Raw genomic sequence first — 16807 nt, forward strand, 5'->3', positions numbered from 1 at the left:
CTAGTGAGTGTGAAGTGGCATCTCAATGTGGTTTTGATTTGCATCTCCCTAATGACTAGTGATGTTGAGCATCTTTTTATGTGCTTATTGGCCATTTGTGTATCTTACTTGGAGAAATGTCTATTCAAGTCCTTTGCCCATTTTTGAATTGGGTTGTTGCTTGTTGTTGAGATGTAGGAGTTCTTTATATATTGTGGCTGTTAATTCCTTGTCATATATATGATTTGGAAATATTTTCTCCCGTTCTGTGGTTTGACTTTTCTTTATTGATGGTATCCCTTAACGCACAAAACTTTTAATTTTGGTGTTTAATTTGTATGTGTATTATTTTTTTAATGAAGAGTTGATGTTAATTTTTAAACATTTGGTAGAATTCACCAGTGAAGCTTTCTGTTTCTGAGATTTTCTTTTTTTTTTTTTCTTTTTTTTTTTTTTTATTATACTTTAGGGTTTTAGGGTACATGTGCACAATGTGCAGGTTTGTTACATATGTATCCATGTGCCATGTTGATTTCCTGCACCCATTAACTCGTCATTTAGCATTAGGTGTATCTCCTAATGCTGTCCCTCCCCCCTCCCCCCACCCCACAACAGTCCCCGGAGCGTGATGTTCCCCTTCCTGTGTCCATGAGTTCTCATTGTTCAATTCCCACCTATGAGTGAGAACATGCGGTGTTTGGTTTTTTGTCCTTGCGATAGTTTACTGAGAATGATGTTTTCCAGTTTCATCCATGTCCCTACAAAGGACACGAACTCATCATTTTTTATGGCTGCATAGTATTCCATGGTGTATATGTGGCACATTTTCTTAATCCAGTCTATCGTTGTTGGACATTTGGGTTGGTTCCAAGTCTTTGCTATTGTGAATAGTGCCGCAATAAACATACGTGTGCATGTGTCTTTATAGCAGCATGATTTATAGTCCTTTGGGTATATACCCAGTAATGGGATGGCTGGGTCAAATGGTATTTCTAGTTCTAGATCCCTGAGGAATCGCCACACTGACTTCCACAATGGTTGAACTAGTTTACAGTCCCACCAACAGTGTAAAAGTGTTCCTATTTCTCCACATCCTCTCCAGCACCTGTTGTTTCCTGATTTTTTAATGATGGCCATTCTAACTGGTGTGAGATAGTATCTCGTTGTGGTTTTGATTTGCATTTCTCTGATGGCCAGTGATGATGGGCATTTCTTCATGTGTTTTTTGGCTGCATAAATGTCTTCTTTTGAGAAGTGTCTGTTCATGTCCTCTGCCCACTTTTTGATGGGGTTGTTTGTTTTTTTCTTGTAAATTTGTTTGAGTTCATTGTAGATTCTGGATATTAGCCCTTTGTCAGATGAGTAGGTTGCAAAAATTTTCTCCCATTGTGTAGGTTGCCTGTTCACTCTGATGATAGTTTCTTTTGCTGTGCAGAAGCTCTTTAGTTTAATGAGATCCCATTTGTCGATTTTGGCTTTTGTTGCCATTGCTTTTGGTGTTTTAGACATGAAGTCCTTGCCCACGCCTATGTCCTGAATGGTATTGCCTAGGTTTTCTTCTAGGATTTTAATGGTTTTAGGTCTAACATATAAGTCTTTAATCCATCTTGAATTAATTTTTGTATAAGGTGTAAGGAAGGGATCCAGTTGCAGCTTTCTACATATGGCTAGCCAGTTTTCCCAGCACCATTTATTAAATAGGGAATCCTTTCCCCATTTCTTGTTTTTGTCAGGTTTGTCAAAGATCAGATAGTTGTAGCTATGTGGCATCATTTCTGAGGGCTCTGTTCTGTTCCATTGATCTATGTCTCTGTTGTGGTACCAGTACCATGCTGTTTTGGTTACTGTAGCCTTGTAGTATAGTTTAAAGTCAGGTAGCGTGATGCCTCCAGCTTTGTTCTTTTGGCTTAGGATTGACTTGGCGATGCGGGCTCTTTTTTGGTTCCATATGAACTTTAAAGTAGTTTTTTCCAATTCTGTGAAGAAAGTCATTGGTAGCTTGATGGGGATGGCATTGAATCTATAAATTACCTTGGGCAGTATGGCCATTTTCACAATATTGATTCTTCCAACCCATGAGCATGGAATGTTCTTCCATTTGTTTGCATCCTCTTTTATTTCATTGAGCAGTGGTTTGTAGTTCTCCTTGAAGAGGTCCTTCACATCCCTTGTAAGTTGGATTCCTAGGTATTTTATTCTCTTTGAAGCAATTGTGAATGGGAGTTCACTCATGATTTGGCTCTCTGTTTCTTTGTTATTGGTGTACAAGAATGCTTGTGATTTTTGTACATTAATTTTGTATCCTGAGACTGCTGAAGTTGCTAATCAGCTTAAGGAGATTTTGGGAGATTTTCTTTATGGGAGCTTTTCTTAATCAGTAATTTGGTCTTTTTACTTGTTACATAGGTCTATTCATATTTTCTGTTTCTTCTTAAGTCAGTTTCTTTTATTTTTTCTTTTTTTCTTTGAACACCTAAGCATATCATAGAGTTAGTTTCAATAGTTTCCTGTCTTTGTGGGAATTTGTCCATTTTAACTAGGTTATCCAATTCGTTGGCATAAAGTTGTTCATAGTGTTTTTTAAAATCCTTTTTATTTCAGTGAGGTTGAGAGTAATGTTGCCTCTTTATTTTCTGATCCTAATAAATTGAGTCACCTTTCTTTCTTAGCCAGTCTAACCAAAGGTTTTTCAGTTTTGTTGATCCTTTAAAAAAAAGAAACAACTTGTTTTCATTGGATTTTCTCAGTTGTGTTTCTGTTGTCTGTTTCATTTATTGCCTCTCTTTATTGTTTCCCTCCTTCTGCTTTGCTTGCTTTGGGTTTACTTGCTCTTTTTCCTCGTTTCTTAAGGTATAATCTTAGGTTATTGATTTGAGATCTTTTTCACCAATTCTTTAGATTGTAGCAAAATAAACATAGCATACAATTTACCATCTTAATAGTATTAAATACCTGCATAATGTTGTGAACTATAGTCCCTACCTACCTCCAGAACTCTTTAAAACTGCAACTGTATACCCATTAAACAATTAAACAATAACTCCCCATTCCCTGCTCCCCAGGCCCCCTGGCAACCACCATTCTACTTTCTGTCAATGATTTTTACTACTCTTTTTTTTTTCTGTTTTTGAAGATATGGTCTCACTCTGTCACCCAGGCTGGAGTGCAGTGGCGCAATCATGGCTCACCGCAGCAAGTGATCCTTCCACCTCAGCCTCTCGAATAGCTGGGACTACAAGTGTGTGCCACCATGCCTGGCTAATTTAAAAAATTTCTTGTAGAGACAAGGTCCCACTATATTGCCCAGGCTGGTCTCACTCCTAGGCTGGAGCAATCCTTCCACCTTCATCTCCCAAAGTGCTGGAATTACAGGTGCAAGCCACTGTGCCCGGCCTTGATTTTGACTACTCTTAGTACCTCATTTAAGGGGCATCATACAGCATTTGCTCTGTTGTGACCAGCTTATTTCACTTAGCGTAATGGCTTTAAAGTTCATCCCTGTTGTAGCATATGGCAGAATTTCGTTTTTATAAAGGATGGATAGTATTCCATGTATGTATGTACCACATTTTGCTTATCCATTTATGTGTCTGTGGACACTTTGGGTTGCTTCCACCTTTTAGCTATTGTGAATAATGCTGCTATGAACACGGGTATACCACTATCTCCTCCAGACCCTGCCTGCTTTAAGTCCTTTGGAGTATATACCCAGAAGGGGAATTGCTAGAGCATATGGTAATTCTATTTTTAATTATTTGAGGAACCATTATACTGTTTTACACAGCACCTGTAGAGTTTTATATTCCCACCAACAGTGCACAAGTGTTTCAGTTTCTCCACATCTTTGTCAACATTTATCATTTTTTCTGTTTTTCTTTATAATAGCCATCCTGATAGGTGTGAGGTGGTATTGAGATCGTCTTTTTTTTTTTTTTTTTTAAATGTAGGTGCTTATAGGTATGAATTTTCCTCTCACTGTTTTATTGCACCCTTAAGTTTTCTTGGGTTATGTTTTCCTTTTCATTAATCTCAAAGTATTTTCTAATTTCCCCTGTGATTTTTTTTTCTTTGACTCATTGGCTATTTAGGAGGATGTTGATTTTCACATATTTTAATTTTCTACATTTTTTTGTTCTTTCAAATTTTATTCTACTGTCTTTGGAGAACATGCTTTCTATGATTTTTATCTTTTCAAATCTGTAGAGACTTGTTTTATGGCTTAACATTGTTTATCCTGGGTAATATCCATATGCCCTTGAGAATAATATATTGTATTATTTTTAGTTGAAATAATTTATAGATGTTGATAATGTATTGTGTTATTAGAGGAAAATATATGTCGTTTTCATCTGATGATTTAATATTTTGAGGCTATCCTTTTGACTTACATAAAGAACTCCCTGTTTATGTTATCTGAATTTATTGGGAGGCATCTCTGTGGCCAGAACATAGCATGTTTAAGTGACAGGTATGAATCTTGTTAGTGCCTATTACTGCCCGGTAACTGGCATCATGGGCAAGGAACTGAACTTCAGTAAATGGAGGACTTGGTTTGCTGTGAATGTTTTGAACACTGAATGAGTCCTTTGCTTATTATAATTTTTGAGAGCCTAAGCACATGATGTTTCATAGGTTATATGGATGATTACTCTGCTTTACTATTATCGTTAATTACCGTAAAGCATGCCCATGAAATGCATGTTTGCTACGTGCTTGGCCTGTCATTTAAATAGATCTGTTTTACTGACCTATGATTTATCTACAACAAAAAGCATCCCTTGTACGTGTATGGTTTGATAGTTTGATGAGTTCTGACAAATATATACACCTATATAAGTATCATCCCAACCAAGATAGCATTTAATCACTCCCAAAAGTTCCTTCCACTTATGCAATTACTAATATGCATTGTCACTATAGAGTAAATTTCCTTTTCTAGAATTTCATAAAATGAAATGGTATTGTCAGTACTCCTGTGACTAGCACTAAGTATGTTTCTAAGATGAATTCAAATTTTTGTATGTATCAATATTCCTGTTTTTTGGGGAAGAGGTATTGTGTTAATATATTACAATTTATCCATTCATCTGTTCATGGGCATTTGGATAGTATCCAGGTTTTGACTCTATGAACAGAGCCTCTGTGAACATTCTTATAAAGAGTACTGGATAGTATGCTTTCATTTTCATGTCCTTAAGGGAGATTATGGTTCTGTGATTTCATTTGATGTAAGCCTTAGATACTTGTTATTTGATTTCCAAATATTTGGGTATTTTTATGCTATCATTTTGTTATCAATTTGTAGTTTAATTTTGTTATGGTCAAAGAATGTGCTTTGTATGACTTTAGTCCTTTTAAATTTATCAGTGTTTGTTTTATAGGACAGAATGTAGTCCATTTTGTTGAATTTTCCATGCACATGAGAAAAAATGGGTATAGTTCCATGAGTGGGTGGATTGTTGTGTAATGCCAGTCAGGTCAAGTTGCATGATAGTGTCATTCAGGTATTCCATATCAGTACTTTTTTTTCTTGTGTTATCAAGTCATTGAGGGGCCATGTTGAAGTTTCCAGTAGATTTGTCTGTTTTTCCTTTCAGCTCTATCGATGTTTCCTTTATATATTTTGAAGTTCTATTTTTGTGTTCATGCACATTTAGAATTATGTTTTCTTGGGGGACTTAACCGTTTTGTTATTATGTGCTGTCTCTCTTTATCCCTGTTAGTATTCCTTGTTGTGAAAACTGCTAACAGTAGTGAATTGATACAAGTGTAGTTGGTTTACAATCTTAATCTGCCATTTTTCTAGATGATTGGTTATGTTTCTTCTGTTTTCTCTTTCTGTCTTTTGTGTATCAATCAAATAGTTTTTATGTTTTTTTTTTAATTTAAAACATTTTTTTTGAGACAGGGTCTCACTCTTTCTCTCAGGATGGAGTACAGTGGTGCCATCACAGCTCACTGCATCCTTGACCTCTGGGGCTCAAGTGTACCTCCCACCTCAGGCCATTCACTGTGCCCCTAGGAGCTGGGACCATTTCTGGCTAATTTTTGTATTATTTTTTGTAGAGATGGGGTTTCACAATGTTGCCCAGGCTGATCTTGAACTTCCGGACTCAAGCCATCTGCCCGCCTCGGCCTCTCAAAATGCTAGGATTATAGGTGTGAGCTACTGCACCCAAGCTATTTTATTTTCATTTCTCTCTTAAAAGTATTTGTAATGGTGGCTCTCTGTTAAATTTTTTCGTTTTTTTTCTCTCTGTACTTCAGTTGGGATACTTTCAGCATATTTTCAAATTTACTGATCTTTCATTCTTACCTGATTAATTCCATCTACTTTTTAATTTTACATATTTTTTGTCTCTAGACTTTTTTCTGGGCCCTTTTTAATATATCATTTCTTCATCATTATGTGGATGATTTCCAGCATACTTATAATAGCTTATATAAATATATATTTATAAATATATATAATAGCTTATATAAAGTCCTTGACTGCTAATTTCATCATCTTTGTTATTTCTACATTCTCAGTTGACTGAATTTTCTGCTAGTTGTGTATGGTAGTTTTCTTCTTCATATCATGTCATCATATCATTTTATTGAATCCTTAATATTTTGAATTTTACATTGTTGAGCATCAGGTGTTGTATTCCTGTTAAGGAGTATTGGACTTTATTTTTTCAGAAGTTGTTACATTTGTCTGTGGCTTATGTTGTTAGGCGGTATGTAGGTATGGTTGAGCTGCGTTGCTAGGGTCTAAACTCCCCTGTATATCCACTGAATGCTCTGGATTTTCAGTAGATGCTTCACTGTGGTCTCATCTATGACAACTGTGTGAGCTTTGGATCTCTTTAGCATATCGCCCTCATCACTTTTTGACCAGTTTCATGGAGTTTTTTTTACCTGTGCATGAGTGGGTTTTTCAGAAAGTCTTCACTGATACTTGGAAAGTGCCTCTAGGCAGAAAGTTGAGGCAAACTTCTGGCTTATCTAATTCATTTTCCTTCTTAGGGATTATCATTCAGTACTGCCTATGGCCTCATGTCTTTAAAAAGTTAACCTCGGTGTGTATTTTAAATCTATTTTTCCAGTTTTCTAATTGTTTACAATGGGAGTGTAAGTCTGGTCTGTTTTTCCACCCTGGTTGGCAGTGGAAGTCATGGCCTACCATTTTATTTTCAACGCTTTTTTTTTCCTACCCAGAATTAGCCTGAAATGCCTCATCTACGATTACTAATAAGAGAGCCTGTTAATTTTGTTTGAAAAATTTAAAGGAACTAGTTTACAGTTTTTCAACCATGTTATTGATGAAAATTAAATTTGTCTACTTTATCGTAGTCTCCCTTTTTATCGTAGTCTTTGGTCTATAACAGTTAAGGGGCAGGGGGAAGCCAGATGTATTATTAAGTAATTTTTACTTTTCTTATTTTTTAGACCTAAGGATTGTCTTCGGTCTATTATGAGAAGAGTGAACCACAAAGATCCTCACGTTGCTATGCAAGCTTTGACTGTGAGTGGTTTTGTTTTAACCTGTACCACAAAATTATCTGCCACAGTTGAGCCTCTTTAACTTCTGATTTTGTGCTTTTAGCTTCTAGGAGCGTGTGTATCAAACTGTGGCAAAATTTTTCATTTAGAAGTATGTTCAAGAGATTTTGCTAGTGAAGTAAGCAACGTATTAAATAAGGTAAGGAGCATTATTTCCAGAAATTAAGGCAGTCTTCTTTCTTCACATATTTTATTGTTTAAATCTTCACAAAGGACTATTCTGTGCTTTTTAAGAAATCCTTTCTAGGCTGTGTCTATCCAGTATATAAATAAATATTATGTTTCGTTGAAGAGACTGCGGATTCATGTAACTTTGAGTTAGTTTTTTCAAGCCATATTAGAGTATTTTTAACCTGTTCTTTTCCATCATACTTTCATCTGATAAGAAAACAGGTATTTCTATATCTAATTAAATAATATCAGTCTATTTTAGGTACTGTTTTTGTAGGCACAAGGTATTTTCCTAATGGAAAACCTTTCAGAAATACTGCCAAAAGTCTATGGCCCCGTTGAGTTTTTATCTTTATCAATAAGGCCACTTCCTGGCCATCACAGGATTTTTTTTTTTTTTTTTTTTTGAGGCGGAGTTTCGCTCTGTCGCCCAGGCTTGAGTGCAGTGGCGCAATCTCGGCTCACTGCAAGCTCCCCCTCCCGGGTTCACGCCATTCTCCTGCCTCAGCCTCTCCGAGTAGCTGGGACTACAGGCGCCTGCCACCATATCTGGCTAATTTTTTTGTATTTTTAGTAGAGACGGGGTTTCACCGTGGTCTCGATCTCCTGACCTTGTGATCCGCCCGCCTCGGCCTCCCAAAGTGCTGGGATTACAAGCGTTAGCCACTGTGCCCGGCCCCATCACAGGATTTTAATACTATACTGCTGTTCTTACTGGCCGAACCCACAGCTGGAGTTGCCTCAAAAGTGGTGGCGGGGGGAGTTCCCACAAGGGACTACCCTAAACTGTTCCAGATAGGGCCAGATGAGAGTCCAAAAAAGGAGGCACTAAATGCCAGGGTGATCAGTCTAAAGCATTTATTAGGGGAACTTACACAGTAGGGCTGCAGTTTATAGGAGGTTTTAAGGAATTTGGCTCAGGGTCGGGGCTGGTTTCTACGTGTTTAGCAACATATTTGATCTTTTAGTGTTTCGGGCCACAACCTGAACAACTGTATCAGTGCCTGAGAATGTTCAAGGCCCCAGTTTGGGTCCAAACCTATGGTGGAAAACATGCAGCTGGCTGGGTCACAGAGCGGGACAAGGCACTCTATTTTTCTACTGGGACACAGAAAGAAAGCAGGGAGAACTGGGGACCCTACAACTGCCCACTCAACTGTAGAATTCCAGTCACACAATTCAGGACATTTTTAAATTTTCACTTAGTAATATGTGAGTTTCCCCAGTAAAAATTTGTGCATTCTAAAGGTAATTATTTTTGGCTCTTTTAGGGGGAGTATTGTAAATCAAGAAAAAGTTTTTGTATGTTAAAATGGAAAATGCCTCATGTTTTTGGGAAAAATGAGTAGTTCCAGGTTACAGTAGAAAAAAAGCAGTATAGAAATATAGTAAGAATATAAAATTCTGTACTTTTCAAACATCATGTTTAAGTGATAATTCTTTCCCTTTCCTGCTTTATGCAGTTAATATTTATTTTCTCCTAATTAATAAACATTATGTCTTTTAATGTCCTGAATGTCCATCGAGATTACAACTGTTCATGAAGAGATTCTAATACCATGTTTTTTGTGATGTAGGTGAAAAATGTGGTATACTTACCTGTGTGTAGTAGTGCAAACAGCCATTTCCAAAAACGACTACCTATAGGCAAGAGGACTTCTCTTTATTTTCTGAATGTTTTACAGTGAACATATTGGTTTTGTGCTTAATAACATCCCGCCTTCTTTTTTTTTTTTTGAGACAGTGTCTCTCTTTGTCACCCAGGCTGGAGTACAGTGATCTTAGCTCACTGCAACCTCCGCCTCCCGGGTTCAAGTGATTCTCCTGCCTCAGCCTCCTGAGTAGCTGGGATTACAGGCATGCGCCACCACGCCTGGCTGGTTTTTGTAGCTTTAGCAGAGACAGGGTTTTACCATGTTGGTCAGGCTCGTCTCGAACTCCTGACCTCGTGATTGCCCACCTCGGCCTCCCAAAGTGCTGGGATTACAGGCATGAGCCACCGCGCCCAGCCAACATCCTGCCCTTTTTAAAAATTTCCTTTTATTAAACAAATTAAGTTCATGCATAGTCTCAATAAAGCATTTACAAATCCACTATATGCTCCCTGATCAAAATACAGATTACATGTGCACTTAGGAAGAATTCTTTTTCGTCTAATAGAGTAATCTAAAAGTCTAACCTCCATTTTTAAAAGCTTTAGCCAATTATTTAGTAAGTATTGATTTGAAATGCATTCATGACATTTCATAGAGGAGTTATTTCTTCTCTGGTATCTGTGAAGGTTTCTTTATATCTATTACATCAAATAGCAAGACTTCAAATTATTGCCACTATGAAGATACGTCAGTATTTTAATGAACTGGCCAGGTTTTTTTCCTTAATAAGCAATGAGTAAAATAATTTATTTTGAAAACTCACTACATTTATCTCTTTCTTTAATACAGAAGAATAATGCCCTGTACACCTGCCTTAGACTAACTTGAATCTTTGTTATACGTCAACCATAAAGAGTTATGTTATTTTGGGCTGAGTGTGGTGGCTCATGCCTGTAATCGCAGGACTTTGGGAGGCTGAGGCGGGCGAATCACTTGGGGTCAGGAGTTCAAGACCAGCCTGGCCAACATGGTGAAACTCTGCCTGTACTAAAAGTACAAGAATTAGCTGGGCATGGTGGTGCGCGCCTGTAATCCTACTCGGGAGGTTGACACAGGAAAATCGCTTGAACCCCCACCCCCCACCCCCCTCTGGGAGGCAGAGGTTGCAGTGTGCTGAGATCGAGCCACTGCACTCCAGCCTCTGCCACAGGGTAAGACTCTGTCTCAAAAAACGAACCAAAAAAAAAAAAAAAAAAGAATAAAAAGAGGTTATTTTGAAGAAATTAAATTTTTAAGATGATTAACATGCAATGTACCTCAAATTAGGCCCCAGATAATTAAGCATCATGGAAAAAATGCATAGTTATGAACATTAAGAAGTCAGGAATTCGGAATAAAGGAACTGTATCATTTATTCTCTCCTTCCAACTTTTTTATTGCTTTGCAAAAAGCTAACACTTTTCCTTGTCTTACTGATGTACAAACCTTGCTTCGTTGTAAAATATTCTGAAAAGTCCTTTCAGATCTCCAAAATGTTATTACCTATTTAATGCTTTAATTTTGAAGTGACATATACATGATGGGTTTTTTCATAGTGTGAACATTAGTTTTATTTCCAATAACTATATTTTCTTATTTGTCTATAGCTATGCATAACTTGTGATTCAAAAAATATCACTTTATAACTTTACTATTTAAAATGTCTGTATTAAATCATTGGCTGGGAAATCGATGCTCTTTTATTTCTTTTTCTATTTTACAGGGTCATCCTAAAGTATGTGAAAAATTAAAGGCTCTTATGGTTGAATGGACAGATGAATTTAAGAATGATCCACAGCTTAGTCTAATATCAGCAATGATTAAGAACCTTAAGGAACAAGGAGTTACGTTCCCAGCTATTGGCTCTCAGGTATTTTGGGAATGAAGTTGTGTGTGTGCTACAGTTTGTTTCTCTTAAACAGATATATTTATTTGAATTTTTGTCTTCATTCCCAGGTAATTTTTACTACTTCAGAGGAATTTTCATTATTAATACTAATTGTATTAGTAACTAGTTGTATTGCTAGTTAGTGATACTAGTTTTCTGGCATTCAAAGGTGCCAGAAAAGTATTACAATGGAATATTAATGTGCTCCAACCTCTCTACTTCTTTATAAATGAATTGGTTTAACATTTTGCAGGTTTTGAAATTTTTTGGTATAGCTTTTGTTTGTTTTTGAGATGGAGTCTCACTCTGTCTCCCTGGATGGAGTGCAGTGGCGTGATGTCGGCTCATTGCCGCCTTGGATGGAGTGCAGTGGCGTGATCTCGGCTCACTGCAACCTCTGCCTCTTGGGTTCAAGCGATTCTCTTGCCTCAGCCTCCTGAGTAGCTGGGACTACAGGCACGCACAGCCACACCTGGAAATTTTTTTTTTTTTTTTTTTAATAGAGGTGGGTTTCAACATGTTGGCCAGGCTGGTTTCGAACTCCTGACCTCAGGTGTTCTGCCCGCCTTGGCCTCCCAAAGTGCTGGGATTATAGGTGTGAGCCACCGGGCCTGGCCAGTACAGTTTTAATAATATACACAAAATAGCTTTATTAATTAGGTAACATTGTCTTTTTAAATGCTCTTAATGCTATAGTTTTCTACAAAGAATGACAGCTCAGAAATCAGGATATCCTTAAAAGTTAGGGATGACTTGAGAGATTCTATTGATGAGGAAATTTATGAATTCCTGTATTAACAATGAGAGGACTCTAGAAGGGGTAAATGGGAAGAGAAGCACCTGAAGCATTTTCTACTTAGTAAGAGCCGACCAGTACATAAGTCTTCCTTTCCCCAGTGGGTGTGGCTAAATAGCTTAACTTTCCTCTCCTGTCCGCCCTCGTGCCAAAAGAATTCAGTCTCTATTTTATGTCATGTAGAAAAAAAATCAAGAAATGTCTTTTTTATTCCTATTTCTATTTTGGGTAACCTTCCTTTAGGATGCCCAACTAATCAAGAGGCTTAAAATATGTGCTGATTTACTACACTGTCTTTCTCCAGTTTATTGACTGGGACAGACTGTAATGAGCGATGTGAAACCATGAACAGAAATCTGTGAGTGTGGAGGGCTTATGTTTTGACCACTTCAGGGAGTCATGTAGCTTATCTACATTCATCCAGACCTACATGTGCTTTCTTTCCAAGGCATTTCCAGTTTATCTGAGCACTCTTGAGATGTGAAGACTCAAAAGTGTATCTGGGAGAGGAAGGAAGCAAAGGACATTTTTCTTCTTAAAAAAATTTTGGTTTATGATTGGCTTTACAATGATAAATTATGTCTTTGAAAATATAGTCATTTATAACTGATAGCTGGTTTTTACTACACAGTATAGTTTCTAGAATCTGTATAATTAAGGAAAAATCTGAAGCAGAATAATGCAAGACATTATACATTCCTTGACAACAAAAACAATGTTTGTTTATCAAAGAGTAGACTCACTGCAGAGAACCCACCTACAATAGGTAGAGAAAATGCAAGCCCACTAAGTATCTAGAGTCTTTGGTTCTTGTTAACTCAAAACGTGGTTTGACCAGCATCACTGGCATTATCTGGAAGCTTGTTAGAAATGCAGCATGGTTGAACCCACTCCAGACCTATGGGTTCATTATCTCCATTTTAACAAGATCTTCAGAGGATTTATATGCACGTTGAGGTCTGAGAAGCACTGCTGCTCTAGAGGACAGCCTTCAGTGCAAGTGAAAACTGCATTTCAGTCCACAAAGGGACTTATCTTGTAAGAAAAGGAAGAATTAATGATTGTGCTGTATGTACCTTTGTTTGGTTAATCTAGAATCTTAGCCACGGAAACAGTTTTAGGGAGCCTCTAATCTAATCCGCTCATTTTTACAGATGAGGAAACTGAGACTCAGAATGGTTAAGTGACTTGCCCAGGGACACAACTCATAGTTGACAGCTGGAACTAGAACACAGGCATGCTGATTCTCAGTCCAGTGTTCTTTTCACTGCCCGAGTCTGCCTTCTTTGATAGAGAGGTTAGTGAATATGTGTCTGTCTAGACCAGGCTTACAGTGGAGTGAACACTGGCAAGAGCATTATGTCTTGATTGGTGGAGAAACTAGCTTATTCTCTTGTTCAAGAGATTCAGGACATAGAAGAGCAATAGTAAAGATAGGACTTAATTTTCATCCTTTGATCTAGATGTTATAAAGTATGTAACAGCTAATCTTATCATAGTGGCTGTATTTCACCTACAAGAAATATATATATAAAGTAAAATATGATGAGGTAGAATGATTTTTTTAGTGGTTTCTGAAAAGCTTATTAGAAACCCTACATGTAAAGAGCTTCACATTAAATGAAAAAAATAAATCATCTAAGTTCAACTGCAGAACTCCCTGTAGATTTTAAAGCCACTTAGTTACTTGAGTTATTACTGTGTTTTCATCAGGGTAGATTTTTGTTAGGGCATACTTAACAAAAACCTCTGAAGATATATTTTTCTAAGTATATTTTTTTCATCTGAGTACAGAAGAAAATAATGTAAAAATATTAAGAAAAGTGGTAGTCACCAGACTCCTGCTGATGCAGTTCTGTTAGCACTAACTTTTGATGTAAAGATAGAAGTAGGCTAGCAGCACTGCTACCGTAGTTGGCTGCTTAATAAGACAAGTGTTATCGTTACATTTAGAACCTGATGATAGAAAGGAACTTTGAATAAAAAGTGCAGTTCAGAAACATACGGCTTCACATAGCTTATTTCTGCACTTCTCGACTGGTAGAGATTTCTTCACACACCATAGAAGTTCAAATCTATCTAATTGTGAAGTTTGCCAAATTGTGAACAAAAATTTATATAAACCATAAAAGTTATTTCTGACCAGGCATACCTGTAGTTTTCAGAAATGTCTGATAATTAAAACATTATCTAAAGAAAATTACAACTAGAGATAGGTCAGAATTGAGAGTGTTTAAAGTTGTATTCCGTGAACACCAAAAAGTTTTTTTCTTCTCAGCTCTTCTAAAAATAAATGACTGGCCGGGCGCGGTAGCTCAAGCCTGTAATCCTAGCACTTTGGGAGGCTGAGGCGGGAGGATCACGAGGTCAGGAGATCGAGACCATCCTGGCTAACATGGTGAAACCCCGTCTCCACTAAAAATACAAAAAATTAGCCAGGCGTAGTGGTGGGTGCCTGTAGTCCCAGCTACTCAGGAGGCTGAGGAAAGAGAATGGCGTGAACCTGGGAGGCGGAGCTTGCAGTGAGCCAAGATCGTGCCACTATACTCCAGCCTGGGCGACAGAGCGAGACTCCGTCTCATAAATAAATAAATAAATGCCTGTGCATTTGTTTGACAATACGAAATCCAGTAAGTGAGGAATGTAGAACTGTATTTTATTATAATGTCGAATATTTTTCCTTTCATACCCTCAACAAACGTTGATTGACTGCTTGTAATATTTAGGCACATTCCCTCAGGGAACATACAGTCTGGTTGTGGAGACAGACATGTAATCAGACAATTATAACAAAAGCTGAGATTATTGCCTGTTACAATGTTCCAGTCAGTGTTCTAAGTGCTGTACATGTGGCAATTTGAATGTTTTTTGGAATTTCATTTTTAAATTGTTTGTCCCAGGAATGACAATATACATTCATAACTTTTCGTGATCTACTTTGAGTTAATATTTGATGTAAAATATAGCAACTTTGCATCTGTAGAGCTCTATTTACGCTGTAGTTGTCATGTGTATTACCTCCACATACCTTATAAGCCCCGGAGGTAGTGTTACATACTTTTTGTTTTAAACCCTGAATGAACCCATCTCATCTGATTTTGGAATCACATGTGTTAATTTAATACTTTAAATAGGCTGTGAGGTGCCCATGAGGTGTAGGTGCTAATATTGTACTCATTTTATTGATGAGGAATTTGAGGCACCAAGAGGCTAATTTGCCCAGTGTCATCCAGCTAGAAAGTGGTAGATCTGGGATTTGAACTCATGTCTGTCTGACTTCACAACTTACATTCTTAACCAGTCATATCACAGTACCTTGTTTAAAGGTGTTATCATAAGAACAAACAAGAGAATGTGTAATTAACAGGTTAAGGGTGCTTCACTGACAGTGATATTTTAGCTGATTACTGACTGATGTGTTCAAACTCAAAAGGGAAAAAGTGAATGGAGCAAAGGGGGAGAACGTTGTAAGTAGAAGCAAATGAGTGTGAGACCTGTAAAGTACCGGTATAGAGGCTGCTCAGGAACTGCTAGCAGTTTCTGGTAACTGGTAGAATGGTTGGAAATGAGGTTGGTAAGATAGGCTAAATTCTGATTTGCCTTGAATGGTAGGCAAAAACTGAGAGGCCACAGAGCCCATAGGCTTAGAAGCTTGTAATTCCAGAAGTGTGCATTGATTTATATGTTTGTTGTGCATTCCCTTATTTACACAATTTAATAGAGGCAGTGATATACTCTCAGAATTAACTACTTGTAATGTGGTTTACAAAATAGGATTTTTGAACATTTATATTGTTATATATATAACAATATATATATATCTATATCTATCTGAGTTCCTGAAGATAACATCCTGACACTTGATCCAAAAGGAAATGATAAATCTAACTATTAATAGATATTACATTTTTTTTTAACTATTTATGTTTAAAGTAGTTATCTCTTTCTGTCTCCCAGCCCCTTTTCTGGTTTTGGAGTTTTTTTAAACACGTTGAAATCTTCTGTAGTCTGTCTTCTCTGACTTGTGTACCATATGCTTTTAGTTGAACCTCTTGGCACAAACCTGGGAGGGTGTGCCTAGGCTGCCTCCTCTAAGTGTCCAGTTGCTCTCTGTGTCCTCCGGTTCTGATTCATTTCCCTCTCCCTTTTAAGGTGGAAGCTGCTGCAGTTGGGATTTCTTCTTTCAGAAATCTGCGCTAGATTGATGAGAAAGGTTTTGCAAATTCTTAGGGTAGATAAGAGGAGGAGAATTTGATAACAATCCTCAAGTACTGTGTTCCTCTTTTTTGTTAGGCTGCAGAACAAGCAAAAGCAAGCCCAGCTCTTGTAGCCAAGGATCCTGGTACTGTGGCTAACAAAAAAGAAGAAGAAGATTTAGCAAAAGGTGCGTTTTTAAGTCCCTGATGGTGGGAATAACATAAGCCTTTATTTTTTCTCTGAGATATTTAAAGGTAAAATAAATAGAACTTTATGGCAAAAGCTGAAATCTGCTGTTTTGCCCTCCTCAGTATTCTTTCCTTTCCTCTTGAGAGGCAATTACTGTCACATGTATCCTTTCAGTCTGTTTTTATGACAGTTTTTTACTATACTGTGTATCCAAAAACAATATCAAGTGCTTTTTTGTGTCTAACAAATTTGTTTTTTGTAGATAGTACACTCGAAGTGCCATTTGCCGCTTGCTTTTCTCATGCAGCGTTATGTTTGAGATCTATTCATGTGGCATATCCATTAACTGTTCTATCCAGTGTACTAATGAGGGTACCATATTTTTCTGTCTTCCTACTGATGGAC

At 37.3% G+C, this 16807-nt stretch overlaps 1 protein-coding gene across 5 annotated transcripts in view; it reads left to right on the forward strand.

Annotated features, from left to right (window-relative positions):
• STAM (signal transducing adaptor molecule) overlaps positions 1 to 16807 on the forward strand; it is a 78088-nt gene that overhangs the window by 38791 nt on the left and 22490 nt on the right. For 3 of the 5 annotated variants that reach the window (XM_055296688.2, XM_063610122.1, XM_055296690.2), the window contains 4 exons: positions 7414 to 7489; positions 7571 to 7666; positions 11056 to 11202; positions 16310 to 16400. In XM_055296688.2, the coding sequence (XP_055152663.1) occupies positions 7414 to 7489; positions 7571 to 7666; positions 11056 to 11202; positions 16310 to 16400 (410 nt within the window). Of the gene's footprint in view, positions 1 to 7413; positions 7490 to 7570; positions 7667 to 11055; positions 11203 to 13175; positions 13314 to 16309; positions 16401 to 16807 lie in introns of those variants that run through there. The other 2 variants (XM_055296689.2, XM_055296691.2) reach the window with 2 other exon arrangements.

This window comes from Symphalangus syndactylus, chromosome 10, assembly GCF_028878055.3.
Source record: "Symphalangus syndactylus isolate Jambi chromosome 10, NHGRI_mSymSyn1-v2.1_pri, whole genome shotgun sequence".
NCBI lineage: Eukaryota > Metazoa > Chordata > Mammalia > Primates > Hylobatidae > Symphalangus > Symphalangus syndactylus.